This window comes from Macrotis lagotis, chromosome 5 (assembly GCF_037893015.1).
Source record: "Macrotis lagotis isolate mMagLag1 chromosome 5, bilby.v1.9.chrom.fasta, whole genome shotgun sequence".
NCBI lineage: Eukaryota > Metazoa > Chordata > Mammalia > Peramelemorphia > Peramelidae > Macrotis > Macrotis lagotis.
In genome coordinates, this window is record NC_133662.1 from 70,416,131 (window position 1) to 70,436,678 (window position 20,548).

Genomic DNA, 20,548 nt, shown 5'->3' on the forward strand with positions numbered 1-20,548 from the left:
GATCCCAAAAAACCAACCCCCAGGAATATTATAGCCAAGTTCCAGAATTCCCAAGTCAAAGAGAAAATATTACAGGAAGTCAGAAGGACACAATTAAAATACTGTGGAGCTGCAATCAGGATCTCACAGGACTTAGCAGCAACTATATTAAAAGCTCATAGGGCTTGGAATAGAATATACTGGAAGGCAAAAGAGCTTAGAATGCAACCAAGAATCAACTACCCAGCAAAACTGAATGTCCTTTTCCAGGGAAAAAGATGGACTTTCAATGAATCAGGGGAATTTCAAATGTTCCTGTTGGAATGACCAGAGCTGAACAGAAGGTTTGATCCCAAAAGGACTCGGGTGAAGCGTAGAGATTGGAGGAGAAGGGGAAAATATGAGGGACTTAATGATGATGAACTGCATGTATTCCTGTATAGAAAAATGATACTGATAATATTCATATGAACCTTCTCAATTAACAGAGCAAGTAGAAGGAGATTTTAAAAGATGAAGCATAGGAGAAAGCTGAATTCGAAGATAAAATATGGTGTAAAAATCGAGTCAATAGAAAAAAGGGAAATATAATGGGAGAAAGCAAAAGGAGAGGGGGAATAGGCCAAGATATTTTATATACTAAGATTTTTCTTTATTACATTGAGCTATTGCAATGATATGGAAGCGGGGAGGCAAGGGGGAATGAGGGAACTTTCACTCTCATCAGAGGTTGCTAGGAGAGGAAACAGCATATATACTCAATGGGGTATAGGCATCTGCAGTAAGAAGGAGGGGGGGAATGGGGAAAGGGGTGGGGATGTGAATGAAGGAGGAGAGGATGGACCATGGGGAGAGAGTGGTCAGATATAATACATTTTCTTTTTTACTTCTTGCAAGGGGCTGTGATTGGATGGCCTGTCCAGGACCATAGGGCCAGGTAGATGCTGGGCCTAAGGGGTGGTATGGGGGCTCACGGCCTCTTGGCCCGAGGGCCAGAGATCTGTCTGCTATGCCACTCAGCTACCCTACAGCAGAGTCAGAGTGAAAGGAGAGAGAAAATATAGTACATGGTATTGGAGAAATACGAGAGGAGAGAGTTGTGATGAGCAATGGCAACAGTGGAAAAATATGGAAGTAACTTTTGTAATGGATTTATCATAAAGAATGTGATCCATCCATGACAGAGTTGGTAGTGTTGGAACACAGACTGAAGCACATTTTTATCATTATTATTATTATTATTATTATTATTATTATTATTATCATTATTATTATTTGGGGGGTGGTGCAGGGCAAATGGGGCTGGGTGGCCTGCCTGGGGCCGCATAGCAGGGTGATCGTTGGGTGTCTGAAGCTGGATTTGGACCCGGGTATTCCTGGCTCAAGGGCTGGTGCTCTGTCCACCACCCAGCTGCCCCTACTATTATTACTATTCTATATTATTTTGGGTCTTTTTTTCTTTTTTTAGTTTTTGCAGGGCAGTGGGGTTGGGGTGGCTTGCATGTCATACAGCTGGGTGATTGTTGGGTGTATGGGGCCAGATATGGACTCAGGTGCTCCTGGCTCCAGGGCTGCTGCTCTGCCCACTGTGCCACCTGGCTATACCTACAATTATTACTATTATTTTTTATTAATTTAAATTTTAATTTTTTTTCTCTCCCCTTTACTTTATTGCTCAAGCGAATCTATATTTTTGGGGTGAGGGGTGTTTTGTTTACTCTTAAATGAGAATATTTTATTAATGTATAAAAAACATTTGTAAAAAATGAGAATAAATAAATAAATATTAAATTAAAAAAATTAGAATTGGGCAAGAGGAAGCTAATGACAACATGAGATACTAAGAAACAATAAAACAAAATCAAAAGAAAGAAAAAGAGAAGAGAATATGAAATATCTCATTAGGGGAACAACTGACCTGGAAAACAGATCCAGAAGAGACAATGTGAGAATTACTGGAGTACTTGAAAGTATGATCAAAAAGAGTTTTTGTATAGACACTACACTTCAACAAATACATTTAAAAAATATTTTGAAACTTTAAATTAGAGGGTAGAACAGAAGGGTTTTTTCAAAACCCACCTAATCACAACCTGAAAGAGATCCCAAGATGAAAACTCACAGGAACATTATAGGTAAGTTTTGAAGCTCCCAGGTCAAGGAGAAAATACCATAAGCTACTAGAAAGAAACAATTTAAATATTATGGAGTGATAGTCAGGACAGCACAGGATTTAACAGTTTTTTTACATCAAATCTGAAGGGAATAGAATGTGATATTCCTAAAAGCAAAGGAACTGAATTTGTAAACAAGAATAAGTTACCCAGAAAAGTTGAGTATTTAATACTGGAAGGAAAAAAGATATTAATTGAATTAAAGGACTTTCAGCACCTAAACCATCTCCAACCATTCTGATCAATATCTTGCCAATGGATCCAGATGACTTTGGAGCAGAAAATGAAACTGGTGAGTTTATGGTGTGCTTCAAGAATGAAGGTTAAACAATAACAACCAATTGTCAAAGGATATGAACAGGAGGTTTTTTCAAAGCTATCTAAAGTCACAGAGAATCCTCTAAAAATATTACTTAACAGAGAACTGAGAATTAAAATAATTTTTGGAATATCTTCTCATACCAATCAGGCTGACTAAAATGACAGAAGGGGAAAATGACAAATGTTGGAGGAATGTAGAAAAATTGGGACGCTAGTGCACTATTGGTAATTATTTTGGAAAGTAATCCGGAATTATTCTCAAAGACTCACAAAGCTATATATAACCTTTAATTTAACAATACCACTTTTAAGTCTTCTTCCCAAGGTGACCAAAGAAAAAGGAAAAGAACCTATATATTCTAAAATATTTATAGAAGGTTTCTTTGTCCAGATTAAGAAATGGAAACTGTCAGGATGCCCATCAACTGGAGAATAGTTAAATAAGTTGTGGTGATTGTGCTACAAGAAATGATGAGCAGTTAGATTATTATTGATTAGAGAAATGAAAATTAAAACAACCCTGATACCACCTCATACATCAGATTGGCTAATATGACAACAAAGAAAAATTATAAAAGTCAGAGGAGATGTGGGAAAACAGGGACATTAATGCAATGATAGTGGATTTGTGAGCTAGTCCAACCATCCTGGAGAGCAATTTGGAACTATGCTCAAAGGGCTATAAAACTTTGCATACCCATTGATCCAGAAATACTACCATTAAGATTTTATCCCAAAGAGATCATAAAAAAGAGGAAAATATCTACCCCATACAAAATGTTTATAACAGTTCTTTTCACAATGGCAAAGAATTGGAAATTGAGGAGATGTCCAGCAATTGGGGAGTGGAATACTATTGCTCTGTAAGAAATCATAAGCAGGTGGATTTCAGAAAAAAACAGAAAAGATTTGTATGAAGTGATACTGAATCCAAACTTTGTACATATTAACAGCAACATTGTTTGATGATCAACTATAATAAACAGCTCTTCTCAGCAGTTCATTGATTAAAGATAATTCCAAAATTCGTGTGATAGAAAATGTTATTCATATACAGAGAAAAAGCTATGGATTCTGAAAAAAAGACCAAAGCACACTATTTTCACTTCTAAATATTTGTTTTATGTTTTTTTTCTTTCTCATGGTTTTTTCTTGTCTCTTATTCTAATTCTTCTTTCACAATATGATTGATATGGAAATATGATTTACATTACTAGATCAGAATACTTAATGTCATTAGGAGAGGGGAGGAAAGTTTGGGAGGCAGAAAAATGTGGAGCTCAAAATCTTATAAAAATGAATGTTGAAAACTATCTTTAAATATAATTGGGAAAAAATTAAAATAAAAAAGAAATAATAAGCAAGTTAATTTTATAAAAACAAAAAGACTCACATGAAATAATGAAAAGTGAAATAAGCAGAACCAAGAGAATGTGGTGTGCAGCAACAGCAATATTATTTGAAGAATAAGTCTGAACAAAATGTTATTCTGAATATTATAAATACTCAAATAAGCTGCAAAGGAACTATGAAGGAAGATGCTATTCACCTCCAGAGAAAGAACTGAAATAATTATGCATAATATGACTTTACATATTTATTTATAGATATAGATATATGTATGCATGTGTGTGAGAGAGTGCATTGGTAATAATAATAATGTTTGTCCTTCATTTCCTAAAAAAGACCCTGACATCAGGGAGATGATGCCATGATAAGCACATGAATTCGATTTGAGTGAGGAGGTACTGTCCTAAGTTGTCAGACACTCTTTCTCCTCCAGAGTCACCTGGATCCAATGGTCAGATGTGAATTAGGAAATGGCCCTGAATACTGGGCAATCAACGTTAAGTTATTTGCTCAAGGTCACACAGCTAGTAAGAATCAAGTCTCTGAGGTCAGATTCGAATTGCCCTCCTCCTGAATCCAAAACCTGTGCTCTATCCAATGCATCACCTAGCTGGCCCTGTGTGTAATGGTAATCTAGTGTGGAGTAGGGAGGGAAGGAGTCATTTCATAAATTAAAATGTAACAAAAATAATTTTTTTAATTTAAGGGAAAAAATGAGGGAAGAGAAAAACAGCAAAACCAAACAAGGTATGGAAATCATTTAAAATTATAAGCATAGTTTCAGAAAAACTTGAGAAGACTAATATGAACTGAAGAAAATGAAGTGAGCAGAATCAGAAGTATCTATACAGTAGCAACAATTTTAAAAAGACAATCCAAAAAAACTTTATATTCAAACAGAGTTTTTCCTTTTTAAAAAAATGGGGGGGGGTGTGGCTAAGTAGTACAGTGGATAGAGCACTGGCCCTGGAGTCAGGAGTATCTTAGTTCAAATCTGGTCTCAGACACTTAATAATTACCTAGCTGTGTGGCCTTGGGCAAGCCACTTAACCCCATTTGCCTTGCAAAAACCTAAAAAAAATTGTTGATGCAGAAATATGTTTTACATGACTTCATATGCATGAGTATCATATTTCTTGCCCTTCTCAATGTGTAGGGGAGGGATTAAAGGGAGGTGGAGAATTTGGAACTGAAAATAAAATTATTTTTAAAAAGAGAAAATAAATATAATGTTCAACACCTATTGTTCTCACTTTTACAAAAGAGTATCTCTTTTTTTATCAGAATAGCTAAATCTTTCACAGTTGATTATACTATATTGTTGATACTGTGTATGATGTTCTCCTGGTTCTGCTCATTTCATTTTGCATCAATTCATATAAATATTCCCATGTTTTTCTGAAACTATCCTGCTCATTATTTCTTTTAGCACAATAATATTCCATCATAATCATATACCACAACTTGTTCAGCTGATGGGCATTCCCTCAATTTCTAAGTCTTTCCATTACAAAAAGACTTGATATAAACATTTATGTTCATAAAAGTCCTTGTCTGTTTTCTTTTATCTCTGTGAAATATAGATCTAGCAATGTTATTGCTTGGATCAAAGGATAAACATCATTTTATAGCCCTTTGAGCATAGTTCCAAATTTTCTACAGATGATCACTACTCTATCAATAATTCAATAGTGTACCTAGTTTCCCACATCTACTCAACGTTTGTCATTTGTGATAGGTGTGAGGTAGTACCTCAGAGTTGTTTTAATTTGAAATTCTTTAAACAATAGAATTCAATAATTTTTTCATATGATTATAGACAGCTTTGATTTCTTTTCATATCCTTTGGCCATTTATCAATTAGGGAATGCCTCTTATTTTTATATATTTTATTCAGTTCCCTACATATTTAAGAAACAAGATTTTTATCTGAGAAATTTTTTATAATTAGTTTATATTACATCACTGCCAACTGTACCTTTTATTCAAATTTTTTTTAATTTCTCCTTTACTTTGATATATTTTTGCTTTTGATTTTTCTGAGATCATGACTACTACCTCCGCTTTTTTTACTTCAACTTCTTCAGTCCCTTATTTTACGTATTTCTGTTTCAAGTATGTCCTTATAATAATAGCATATTGTTGGATTCTGACTAATCCATTCTGCTACCTTTTTGTGTTTCCCTTCTCCTTTTCCCTAATAAATAAGATAGATTTCTATATCCAACTGAGCATGTATGTAGGTATCTATAGATATATAGATATAATTTATTTTCTATCATAAAAACGTTTCCTTGCACATTTCTTTTGTTGTGATAAAAAATTTTACCCATTCTTCCTTTCTATTCCTCCTTTTAGTAGTGTATCCCTCTTTCTCACTCTTTCATTTTTTTAAATTCTTTTGAGTTGGGTAATCCTTTTTCACAAGTAAAAGAGAAGGTATCTATTGTATAACATGAGTAGTAATTGACTAAACTGTAGATTTATTACATTCCAATATGGATAATTTATAAAGGCAAGACTTTCACCCTTTTTATTTATTAACAATTTGCAAAACTTTTGAAAATTTAAATATATGTGCATAGATTGGTAAAGAGTACAAATTTAGCATATGGTAAATTCTTTACAGGTTGTATTTGAAGAACCATCTGTCACCATGACTTTACATCCATCATCACTTTTTAAAATCATAAAATATTTTGATTTCATTTTCCCTTACTTCCATTGTTCTAAACAAGAAAACATTTTACAATGAGTTGAAATTAAGGAAGGACTAACCAAATAGAAAAAAATAAAAGAAAATTCTATTGACTTTGAGGGTCCAGTATCCCCCCAAAGCAGAAACTGTATCTTTGCAAGGGCTTAACTAGGATTCCATTTAGAGAATGTGTATGTGCAGGTGTTATCCCTGAATATTCAGAGCTTCAGGTGTTCCAGCTGAATAACTCACTGAACTGTGTTGCCAGTCTCTATACTGACTTGATTAGGCATAATTTTAAATTGAAAAACTCTTATTCATTCCATATTCATTCCATTTTTCTGAGTTCTAAGGTAGCATTTAGTAATGCCCCAAAGGAATGTCTTCCACATATTGTGTTATAGTATTTCTTTAAGTAATTGAAATTTCTTCAAGTAAAGAAAACAGATCTAGTTGTCCTATAATACTCCCTCTGGAATTCATCATAGTAACTGAAATAGAAATTTTGACACCCCCCCCCAATGGTGGAAATCAGAAGAAACCACAAAGATTACTAGGATGTTAGATAATACTTAAGAATTTTCCAAATTCCTGTAGTTTTGACTCACTCAGAGCTTCAACCAATATAGAAATAGTGGTAAACTCATCTTTATGGCTTTAGCAATATAAGGGACATTTATTTTAATACTGTGTTCATCTTCATCTATCTGGAGAGCCATGTGCTCAAACATTCCTGTATTCCTTAGCTCTTCCATAAATCTTTTGATAAATAGGAAGGTCATACTGAGGTATTCTAGATAGATAGATTTTCATATATATATATATAATATATACCTGTATATATCCATACTGGAAAGTACACATCAAGATAGGAGCACATGATGGGAAACCGCAAATATGAATATTTTCCAGAAAACAGATGGATCCACTTGTTTGTAAGCATGAGCAACATATCCTGTGTGTGTGGAGGGGTGCAATAATGACTCTAGCAGGTAATTTCGTGGATTATACTATTGAAAGCTAGCCTTCTAATTGTGTATTCACTTGAGGACCAGCTCCCCAAGTGGCTGGCTTCCCAGCAAGCCACTTGGTTGGATATCTTGGGACCTGTGCCACCTATGGTGCAAGAGAATGAATGAAGAGGAAGCAGTGGTGGCTGTAGGGGAGGGGTCAAGAGCAAGCCCAGCCCAGAAGGAGGTAGCTGCTTGAAGGGGATCTGTCCAACCCAGGAAGAGAAGGAGAAAGAAGAGGAAGTAATGGCTTTAGCAACCCATCCCAGATCACCATGGACTCAGAGTGCTCTCAAGGTAGCCCACAGTGGACTCCCAGAGTGGGAGAGAGTCCTGAAACACCCTGTCACCACTTCTCTTGGGACTCTCTCCTAGTCAACCCATATCACTCTGCCACCCCACCTCTCAAGCACCCCATACCCCTCACTCAGCTCCTACCCTGGCATGGCCTCTCTGCCTAGCTTTTCAAAATGATCCCAATAATATTGCAAGCCTTCTGTCAGTTTAAGCTTTCTAAATACCCTAATAATGATAAAATCCTTAGGAGTTACATTTATCATCTTACCATTTAGGAACTTAAACAGTTAACCTTACTGAGTCTCATGATTTCTCTTTTACTTTTTTTATTTTTTACTTTTTTTTTACTTTTTGTGCTTCCCTTGAATCTTTTATTTGAAAGTCATATTTTCTGTCATGTTCTAGTCTTTTCATCAGAAATGCTTGAAAATTCTCTATTTTTTTAAATATCAATTTTCCCCTTTGTTAGGATTCACATTTTTCTTTGAGGCTTTGTTTGTAGATGTTTTGACATCATTGTCTTCTTCTGAGTTTGTGTTTTGATCTTTTCTGTCACCAAAATAGATTTTTATGATTAGGTTCTATTTTTGCTGTTTGCTCATTTTCCAGCTATTTATTGCTTTTGAACTTTATGTTAAAGTGGGCATTCTGACATCAATCCCCTCTGGAAAGAGATCCTAAAATGAAAACACCAAGGAATGTTGGGCCAAATTCCAGAACTATCAGATAAAAGAGAAAATTCTGCAAGCAGCTGGAAAGAAACAATTTAAATGCTAAGGAGCCACAGTAAGGATTATGTAGGACCTGACTGCACCAACATTAAGGGATAAAAGGGCTGCAAAGCTGAGCCTTCTTTGTCAGGGGAAAAGATGGACATTTTAATGAAATGGAAGAATTCCAAAAATTCCTTATGAAAAGAAGCTAAATTGAAAATTTGGACATCAAACAGGAGGTTCAAGAGACACATGAAGAGGTTAAAAAGGGGGGGTAAAGAAAAAACTGTTATCCAATAAGATGAAAATGGCTATATCCCAGAATGGGAAAAAGATTCTCATAACTCTTAAGAACTGTAATTCTAGGAGCAGCTAAGCGGCTCAGTGAATAGAGCAATGGTCCTGGAGTCAGGAGTACCTGAATTCAAATCCAGCCTCAGACACTTAATTATTATTACCTAGCTGTGTGACCTTGGGCAAGCCACTTAACCCCATTGCCTCGTGAGAGAGAGAGAGAGAGAGAGAGAGAGAGAGAGAGAGAGAAGAGAGAATTGTAACTCTGAGAGAATATATACCTAACCAGAAGTGATGGACACTCATGACTTATCCATGAGACTGCTATCCAATGGGATGAAACTAGTTATAACTCTACTTGGGAGAAAGATTCTAATAACTCTCAAGAATTATAACTCTATTAGATAGAATATACTTAGCTAGAAGTAATGGATACTCAGAATTTTCTATGACTCAGAATGATTTAAAAATACCTCCTCCTTAAAAAGGGGGGACAGGAAGGCGACAGGAGGAGGAGTAAATCTCATTACATTAAGAAGTACAGGGGCAGCTAGGTGGTGCAGTGGATAGAGCAAGGCCCTGGTGTCAGGAGTGCCTGAGTTCAAATCTGGCCTCAGACACTTAATAATTACCTAGCTGTGTGGCCTTGGGCAAGCCACTTAACCCCATTAGCCTTACAAAAACCTAAAGTACAAAAGAACTAGGGTAATAGAGGGGAAGAAGGGAGAAGATGAGAAACACCTGAATCTTCCTCTCATCAGACTTGGCTTAAAGTTAATTTACACACATACTCAGTTAACTTAAAATAATCTTACTTTTTAAGTATTAAAAGGAGAAAAGGGGAGGGGGATGGAGAAAGGGAAGGGGAGAAAAAGGGGGAACTAACAGAAGGAAGGGAAGGGAAAAGGGGAAAAAGGGAAAAGGGAAAGGGGAAAGAAAGGGCAGGGGTGGACATAGGAGGGCAAACACACTGAAGTAGGTGGTATTTAGAAACGAAATGCAGATGGGGGGAAGGAGAAAAATACAAACAGAGGGAAGATAGCATGGAAGGCAATAAAGAGTTAGTAATTATAACTTTGAATATGAATGGGATGAATAGCAGAGTGGATTAAAAACCAAAATCCTACAATATACTGCAATTTGAAGCAGGGAGATACATATAGAATAAAGGTAAAAGGTTGGAGCAAAATATATTTTGCTTCAGCTGAAGTGAAAAAATCAGGGGTAGCAATTCTTAGCTCAGATAAAGCAGCTGCAAAAATAGATCTCATTAAAAGAGATAAGGAAGGAAACTATATCCTCCTAAAAGATACCATAGACAATAAAGTGATTTCTACTGAATATACGTGCACCCAATGGGATAGCATCCAAATTCTTAGGGGAGAAGCTGAAAGAACTACAGGAAGACACAGACAGCAAAACTCTACTAGTGGGAGACCTCAACCTCCTGCTCCCAGTTCTAGATAAATTGAGTCATAAAATAAACAAAGAAGTTAAGGAGGTAAATAGATTGTTAGAAAAACTAGATATGATAGACTTATGGAGGAAACTGAATGGGGATAGAAAGAAATATGCCTTTTTCTCTGTAGTACATGGAACTTACACAAAAATTGACCATGTACTAGGGCATAAAAACCTAATGACCAACTGCAGAAAAGCAGAAATAGTGAATACATCTTTCTCAGATCACAATGAAATAAAAATCATATGTAATATTGGGCCAGGGAAATACAGACCCAGAACTAATTGGAAAGTGAATAACCTCATTTTAAAGAATGAGTGGATCACACAACAAATTACAGAAAGAATTATTTTACCCTAGATAATGACAATAATGAAACAACATACCAAAACCTATGGGATTCACTCAAAGCAGCTGTTGGGGGATATATTATATCTTTAAATGCTTATAGGAATAAATTAGAGAAAGAGGAAATCAATGATCTACATATGCAACTAAAAAATTAGAGAAAGAACAAATTAAAAATCCCCAATTAAATACCAAATTAGAAATTCTAAAAATTAAAGAGAAATTAATAAAATAAAAAGCAAGAAAACTATTGAACTAATAAATAAAACCAAGAGTGGGTTTTATGAAAAAAACAAATAAACTTGATAAACCTCTGGTCAATTTGATTTAAAAAAAGAAAGAAGAAAACCAAATTGCTAGTATCATAAATGAAAAAGGTGAACTTACCACCAATGAGGAAGACATTAAAGTAATAATTAGGAATTATTTTGCCCAACTCTATACCAATAAATTTGACAATCTGAGTGAGATGGAGGAATATTTACAAAAATATAAGTTGCCCAGGTTAAGTGAAGAGGAAATTAAATACCTAAACAACCCTATATCAGAAAAAGAAATTCAACAATCCATTATTGAACTCACTAAGAAAAAAAATCTCCAGGGCCAGATGGATTCACAAGTGAATTCTATCAAACATTTAAGGAACAATTGGTTCCAATTCTATATAAACTCTTTGGAAAAATAGGTGAAGACAGAACTCTGCCTAACTCTTTCTATGAAACCAATATGGTGCTGATACCTAAACCAGGAAGAGTTAAAACAGAGAAAGAAAATTATAGACCTATCTCCCTGATGAATATAGATGCAAAAATCTTTTAAAAAATCTTAGGAAAACAAGTACAAGTTATCACTAGGATAATACATTATGATCAAGTAGGATTTATCCCAGGAATGCAGGGTTGGTTCAATATTAGGAAAAGTGTTAGTATACTCAAATTATATCAACAACAAACCTATCAGAAATCATATGATCATATCAATAGATGCTGAAAAAGCTTTTGACAAAATACAGCACCCATTTCTACTAAAAACACTAGAGAGTGTAGGAATAAATGGACTGTTCCTTAGAATAATAAGCAGTATCTATCTGAAACCATCAATGGGGAGAGGATAGAAGCATTCTCAATAAGATCAAGGGTGAAACAAGGATTCCCATTATCACCACTACTATTCAATATCGTATTAGAAATGTTAGCTTCAGCAATTAGAAAAGAAAAAGAAATAGAAGGAATTACAATTGGGAAGGAAGAGACAAAATTCTCACTCATTGCAGATGACATGATGGTCTGCCTAGAGAATCCCAAGAAATCATCCAAAAACTATTGGAAACAATTAGCAATTCTGGCAAAGTTTCAGGTTACAAAAATAAACCCTCATAAATCCTCAAATTTTCTATATATGTCTAGCAAGATACAACAGGAAGAGCTAGAAAGAGAAATCCCATTCAAAGTAACCTCAGATAATATAAAATACCTGGGAGTCTATTTGCCAAGGCAGACTCAGAAACTTTTTGAAAACAATTATAAAACACTTCTCACACAAATTAAATCAGATTTAAATAACTGGGCAAACATCAACTGCTCATGAATAGGTCAAGCTAATATAATAAAAATGACAATGCTACCAAAACTAAACTACCTGTTTAGTGCCCTACCAATCAAAATTCCAAAAACTTACTTTAATGAGTTAGAAAAAAGTTGTAAGGAAATTCATATGGAGAAATACAAATTCATATGGAGAAAAAAAAAGAATTTCCAGGTATTAATGAAAAAAAAGTGCAAAAGAAGGTGACTTAGCCCTACCTGATCTAAAATTATATTATAAAGCATCAGTCATCAAAACCTTTCTGGAGACAATTGATAGGGATACAAATATATCAATGTGAAGAAAAATATGTTTAATGTTGATGTTAGTTTATGGTCTATAGTTTCTTCAAAATAATTTTCTTCCTTGTTTGTATGATTTTACATTTGGATTGTTTCTTTTTCTTTGACAAAATGATTACAACTATGGCTTTCCTTAATTGACCTGAGACAGTAAATTTTGTTTGATCCTCTAACATAAAGTCCATGAATATCTTTGCCTTTTAGGTTTATTTCTTACAAATAAAAGATTGTAGGCTTTGTTTTATTATCCAATTATTCACCATTTTACTAGTTGTTTAATCTAATCAAATTTTTTAAAAAATCAAATAACAAAAATTATATTATTTTCCTCCCACTTCCCTCTATCATTAAAAAACAAAAACAAAGTCTTTGTAACAAAAAATAATTTTCTCCATTGATCATATCAAAAATAAATGTGTTTCATTCTCTCCTGAATTTATTACCTCTCTGCCAGGAAGTAAATAGCATGTTTCATTATGAGTGCTTTAGAATTCCAGTTGAACTTTGTTTTGATCAGACTCCTTAAGTCTTTCAAAGTTGTTATTATTGAATAAATTTTTCTTATTTTGCTCACATTTCAGATTTCTCTGAAAACTGATTCCATCATACCTGTCAAAGGGTATGCACAAATGAGAATCATTTTAGTCGGAGTTTGAAATTGATTTCCAGAATGACTAGGCCTAGTCATAGCATTTGTGTGCCTATTTTCCTATAATCCCATTAACATTTGTCTAATTTTTTTGTCAATTTTGTCAGTAATCCTTCACATTTAAAGTTATGAGAGTGAAGTTTATATTTTTCTCCATTCATGTTTCTAAAATTGCTAATTTTCTAAATTGGCATTTCTTTTTTTGTTGTTGTTGTTCCTCTTTTGAGAGTGTTTTGTTACTACAATTATTTTTTAAATCTACTTACGTGGTCTCTCTTCCCTTTGTGGACTTGATTCACCCTCATACCTTAACCTCTTCCCACTGGTCATCTTTCCCTTTAATTTAGGAATTTAACTTAATTTATTGATTTTTTCTTTCTTCTTTTCACTTGGTTATCTTTTTTCTTCTATTTTCCTTTCATTTTTATCTAAGCAGTTAACTGAGAATCATACCTCTTGGTTTTTTTCATTTTCTTCACCTTTTTACCAAAGATTATTTCTTTACCTTGATCTCTTCATTAGTTCTCTTCCCTTTCTAATTTATTTTAAACTTTTATTCTTTGATATCTGGTCATCTTTATCTTTCCCTTTTTTTAGTCTTTTTATGTTCCTTATAGAATTAAAGCTTATAATGGCTGAAATTTGAGTTCCCTCTTCCATAGTTTCTAGGTTATTGCCTAGAAATCTCCTTTATATCTGTTATGCTTCATGCATAGAAGTTTCTGTTTAAATATCCTTGTGTTTAATTCAAGTCCCTGACCTCTCTATGATCATTTATTTTCTTTACCATTTGCCATGAAATCTTGCCTCTGAGTGTTTACTTTTTCACCCTACTGAAAACCTGTCCCAGGTATTCCAATTTTCCTTCTGACAAGGCAGGACATTGCACATCATGGAGGCAGAACACTTTCTCAGAAGTGGAATGGGGATAGAAAGGAATATACCTCTTGCCCCAAGTTCTTTCAGGTTATACTCATTTTAAAACTCTATCTTTTATTACAGAGTATCTCTCTTCTTCCATGGAAATGTTCTTTTTTGATACTCCATCCCACAACTCCCCCCCCTTTTATCCTTTTTTGCTATTTATTCCCTTTATCCTGCACACCTTGTTCTCAGAATCCAGAGGAATTATGTCTTCTTCATTGTTTACTATTAATTTGATTGGGATACACCATAATCCTACTAAATTTTCTAAAATTTCCTCTCCCCTTTTATACAGCCTTCTAGTTTAGTTCCATTATAAAGTTTAGTCCCTGGTATCTCAGACCTGTTTCTCCACCATTCCTTCTCCTATTTCTTTAAATTCTACTTTCATATTTATGCCCTTTTATACTTTTAGAAAGCTATCTCTTAATGGTTGTCCTGTTATTTCTTTTATTTAAATCCATAATTGTCTTTAACTCTCCAGTTCTTTTATTCTTAAGAAATGATTTTTTTTTGTTTTTTGCAAGCAAATGGGGTTAAGTGGCTTGCCCAAGGTCACATAGCTAGGTAATTATTAAGTGTCTGAGGCCAGACTTGAACTCAGGTACTCCTGACTCCAGGGCCAGTGCTCTATCCACTGCATCACCTAGCTGCCCCAAATGATTATTTTTTAACTTGTGCTTTCCTTGGTAGTTATATTTATTTACCTTTCATATATTGGGGTGATTGAAAGTTGAATAATCCATCACACCTTTTTTTTTAATTTCAGACTATATCTTGATCTCTTTTAATTCTCAGATATTCCATTCCCTTCAGTGGTTTCTGATGGGTTCACAATGGTCCTATGTTCTTCAGATTTCTTCTTTTTTTTTAAATACAAAGATTCTCCTGGTCATTTACAGAATATCTGTCATTGGAATTAAATTCAACCACTATGAGTTTGAAGCAAAGGTTTTTTTTTTTCCTTGAGATCATTCATCCTTGAGATCATTTGTGAACTCTTTCAATTAGTACTTTTTCTTCTGAATTCAGAAGTTCTGGGAAGTTTCTCTGTATTATTTTTTGTTTCATGTTTATATTTTTTGCCTTGTCATGTTTTCCTAGAAAACCTATGTTTATTGTCTTCTATATCAATGCTTTGCTTTTGTTGAGATGTGTTCTTCTAATGTCATTTGTTTTTTACTTTTTCCAGATTTTTCTTCTCATTGATATATTTGTATCCCTATCAATTGTCTTTATTTTTTCTTTGTTTGTTTGTTTCTTTGGGGAGACTTTCCACTACAGATTCAAGTTTTGTTTTTTTTTAGTCAGCTGATTATTTCAGTTTATTATTATAAATTCTACCCTTTGTTCCCTTTAAATTTCCTTTCAAGATTATGATTTTTCTCTTATCACAGAGGAACATCCCTCTGTAGTTTGGCACTGTAGATCCAAACCATGAGCTATTGGTATACTTTTCTTTGTCTTACAATATTTATTCAGAGATATTTACAACCTTTTACATGACTTGTTGATAGTCATCTTCCCTTCTGTTTTCGTCCCTAAATTTGCTGATTTATCTAATCTAGGTTTTTAATTGAATCTTCTTCCTCCTGAGATCTTTGGTGGTTTTAGTCTTTTTGACTTTATGTTCCCCAATTGTTCATTTTGGGGAATAAACTTTTCTTCTTTTTTCTTTAGTGTTTTATTTTCCCCCAGTTATAAGCAAAAACAATTTTTAACACTCATTTTCAAAACTTGGAATTTCAAATTCTCTCCCTTACTCCTGCCCCTCCCACTCCCTCATTGAGATGGCAAGCAATTCAATATAGATTATACAAGAATAGTCATGCAAAACATTTCCATAATAGTCATATTGTGAAAGAAAAACTTCCATTTGTATTCAGGTATCATTAATTCTTTATCTGGGAATGGATAACATTTTTCATCATTAGTCCTTCAGGGTTGTCTTGAATCGTTGTAATAGTTAAGTCATTCACAGCTGATCATCTTACAATATTGTTGCTTCTCTGAATACAATCTGTTTCATTTTGTATCAGTGCATAGGTCTTTCCAAATTTTTCTGAGAGCCTACTGATCATCATTTCTTATAGCAGCATAAAATTCCATCATAATCACATACCACAATTTGTTCAGCAGGGAATTCACTTTTCAGTGGCCTTAGTCCCTGCTGAAAATAAGTTCTTTGGGGATATAACTGGTCTCAACTGAATGCCAGCCCCCCCCCCTTTTCTTTGGGTCTTGTATAGCCCTTTATAATACTTCTTTCCTGCCCAAGTTTCCTCAGTTCATTAGTTTTCTATCTGAGAGTGATGGACTCAGAAAGGGCAATCTATTCTCATTGCCCACTACAATATTTTTAGGTAGAGTTACCACAGAATGGTAGGATGAGAGCAGAGTCAGGGTGTGCTGGTAGAAACTGCAGCTATAACTGGGCTATTTTTGAGTGGGTCCCAGAATATAAGTAGATGGGACCTGTTGAAGTGTGGGGAATATTAGGAGGTAGAAGTTATTGATATTGCATCAACAGACTGAGGATTATGCACTTTTTTCAATAATATGGCTATTATCTTTTTTAGCTCTCTTGAAGTCTTAACCTGAGGAAAACAGCTTCAATTGCTCTACTGATGAAGCATAATTTCAATGTGGGGAGATTTTGATAGTAAGCAGACTTATCAAAAATATCTAGTTCTTTATCTTGTTTGTCATGTGACCCAGAAGTTTAGTAGCTAATTTTTTTGATGGACAATATACTATTAAAAATATAAGTTTTTATGCAAATATTCAGAGTGGGTATAACTAATTGTACTGAAGTTTTGACAGTTAAAACTTTAAATTAGAAAAGAAACCCATTAGTTACACAAATATAGCTTAAAGTTAAGAAATTAAACTCCCAAGAACTAATATATATTTGAATAAACTAATTAAGAGAAAAGATCATTTTTTTTCTCACTGCAGCAGCATATTTATTGTGCATAAATCAAGTGGCAGAGAATGAGGAGCTCAGAGGAACCAGTACAGATTGTTTATAAGGTTACAAATCTATCATTATTACAGAAATAAGAAGCAAAAACAAACTATTGTTATTCCTATCAGATCATAACATAATGGATCTGTGGCAAGTATCTAACAATTACAAATGCATTAAGAAAAACACTGAAATGCCCAATTTTAATGCACAATAAATATTGTATGGTTTACAAAATTTTTAAAAATATTGTCTGCCACAGTCAAACAGTGTGTGTGTGTATATATATATATTTATTTATTTATTTATCCTGCACATGCAGTTTTACATGTCAAAATTTTTAGAACCTTGTTCATGCTTTTGTGTCAAATATTACAGTTTTCCACTTTTTAATAGGATTATATCCAATACCACCCTAAAAAATTAATTAATTTTCACTTTTTATATGACTATATCCAACACCCCCCCTAGCAAATTAATTATATGTATAAATGTATATATATATACACATATACATATATATATTATATATTTTTTAAATGTCTTGACTTGGGATTTCTTCAGTATTGGGAACTTCCAGTGGAAGGCTCACCTCCCAGTGAGGTCACTTCCTCTACTGATACCTCATTCATAATTTGTAGTCTTTGAAGAGATGACTAGGGAACTTAAAAGTCAAATGACTTGTTCATAAGGGATCATCTAGCTTATGTATGTCAGAGGCATGAGGTCTTCAAAACTTCAAGGCCAGCCTTACCATATTGTTTCACAAGTAATATGCATACACAGTACATATTCTCTTCCCTAATGAATTGGTCACATATTATGTCAGTATTGCATTTCAATGGCAAAAGTAGTTTTATAGTTCTGTCCTTGTCCATTACCTTATGACATTAAGCACTGTAAATTTCAAGCTTTCAGCACCAAGGAGTCAAGAATATTGCACTAGAATAGGATTGTACTATACGTTATTAATAAATAATATCTGAATGTAATCACAACAAAATTCACTATAAAACTAAACTTATGTTTAAGTGGAAAGAATGATTCTAGAAAAAAACCTGAGTATTCACTATTCACAGAACTAACAAAGAGTAGTGACTTTTGGAGTTTACTATTATTAATATTACTTTGGAAGACTCCTTGTGTATTTATGTGGCATTTTTTAAATTAAAATTTAATTTTAAATGTTCTTTTCAACAGAAGAGGTAGGTATATTTATGCACATGAAATCTGTAACAGACACTAAAATCAAATAAAGAAAGCTTGATAAAATCAACATATTCTTTTCTAACAGCATATAGATGTAACCTGTTGATATTGCTAATAAAGACAAGAGACATTTCATGTTCCAATCAGACAATAATTATAATTTTTCATAATACATTTCTGACAAAAATATTCAAAGGCTACCTTTTCATCACAAAAAGTTGTTTCCCCACAATCATTTGCCTCAGTGGCTATTCCAATATCCTTTGGGCTGCTAAAACACATTTTCTGCAATGTTTTCTTATATTTACCCTCACCGGATTTCACCAAACACTTAAGAGTTTAGAGTCATCACCAGATTTTTAATACCTAATTATAACCAAAAGTGGCATGTTCATACAACTTCAGCAAGTAAATTGAAATCCAGAATACTTAAGATTGTTTATATTACCATTATGCTTCAAGCCAGAAAATGGAAAGTGTTCCCTTTCAAATTAGGGCATGTAGCTGGTAATTTAGACTAAAGGGTTGTTAGTGAGGGCACATATGTATCCTAATGTCCTCATTAAGCAGTCACTTTGTGATATGGCTCATCTAGTTGGTTCAAAAACCAACTTTAGAAGAAATTGCACATATGCACAAAAAGATTCATGAAAACTCCATTATATTTTGCTAGTGCTATACTAGCAAAAGTTTTTCTGTGAAGAACCTTGTGGCCTGAAAGATAATCTTCCAAATAACAGAATGATCCTTTAGTTTGGACAAAAATCAAAAGTTAACTAGAAGTATTATTATTAAAACAATAATCATAAATAAACAGCTGAGTATCTTACCTAACACTTTAGTTAATCTAAAGGTTAACTGGCACAGAGAGAGAAGGCTCTTTTCTCCCTATTCCAAACCCTCATTTGCTTGTTTTTCCCTGAAAATTTTATCAAATGGGAAGTTCCTCACTGTCAAAAAAAATTAAGGCCTGGATCAAGTTACTCTCCTTTTGCCTTTCCATTATGCTTCTTTTTTCCATTCTCCAGTTGCTTTTCTGATTTGCTTACTCCATTTGCTGAAATACCATTTGTTGCTGTGGTTCGAGTTTTTGATTTCTTGGGGTCATTGTATGTTTGATAGTAGAAATTAAGAAACAGAAAAATAAAACTGATGGCATAAACAATAAGAGCCCAGTGCATCCATTTGGGGAAGGGGCAATCCGTATAAAGAGACAATGCTGTGTGTCCAATGGTCACATAGAACTGAACCTGAAAGAAGAAAGACATAGAATAAGATTAGACTGACCATAGACTTCATTGTTATCTTTTGAGAGCATCATGGTTCAATGCAAAGAGTTGATCTTGGAGTCAGGAAAACTTAGGTTGAATCTCAGTTCTGTTTCTACCAACTTGGTGACTTTAGTCAAGTCAGATGCACCTTCCTTAGTTTTCTCATGTGTAAAATGAAGGGATTAGATTAAGTGATCACCAAGAACCCTTCTAGTTCTAAATTTATGATCCTAAGTATACAACACTCACAAATGAATCTTAGGGAGTAAAAACAATTTATCCACCTAAAGTAACATTTATCCTTCAGATCAAGGAAAAAATATATTACTAAGTCTATATTTTTCATTTTTATCAAATTTTTTGTGTATACCCTTATTTTTTTTAGAGTCCAGAGCTATCATAACCTATATTATAGGAATATACACAGTGTTCTAAAAATCTTAGTGCAGACAAACTTTTATAGCTTTAGGGAAACTCAAAATCATAGTCATTTCTTACTTAACAAGGGAGAGGTAAATAAACATTTAAAACCTTTTTTATGAAGCAGAAACTTTAAAAATTTTAATCCCAAATAGATCTCTTAAAAAGATTCTTAAAGTTACTTCCAAGCTCCAAAATCATAAATTAAGAAGTTATTATTTCACATCATGAATTTTATTAAAACAAAAATAAATGTTAAAATACACACAATATTACTATAATTAGAGCACAGGTAAACTTATTAAATAAACTTAATTGAATTTTATAAGACTAATTTGTTAGGTATTTTGTAAAAAAGATTTCTCATGTCCTATTTTGGACAAGCCTATTCAAAAGACATTATGTTCCTTCTACATAATGGATACTAATTATTCTTAAGTTATAAAAGTCAAGTTTTTCTCTCTTAGGGTACCATCTAATAAAAAATTATTCTCATAATGTTATGAAAAGTATATTGAGTCTGTGTAGGTCAGAGAATCTGAATTCCAATCCCATTCTGCTATTTACTGCACTCA

At 33.6% G+C, this 20,548-nt stretch overlaps 1 protein-coding gene and 1 pseudogene across 1 annotated transcript in view; both read right to left on the reverse strand.

The window, feature by feature from the left end:
- Positions 1-6,726: 6,726 nt before the first annotated feature.
- On the reverse strand, positions 6,727-13,511 carry LOC141489310 (protein MEMO1-like; annotated as a pseudogene).
- A 1,043-nt stretch (positions 13,512-14,554) lies between these two features.
- ELOVL4 (ELOVL fatty acid elongase 4) overlaps positions 14,555-20,548 on the reverse strand; it is a 59,218-nt gene continuing 53,224 nt past the window's right edge. The window contains exon 6 of the mRNA XM_074237382.1: positions 14,555-19,532. Within this exon, the coding sequence (XP_074093483.1) occupies positions 19,263-19,532 (270 nt within the window). The 3' untranslated portion in view covers positions 14,555-19,262. The remainder of the gene's footprint in view (positions 19,533-20,548) is intronic.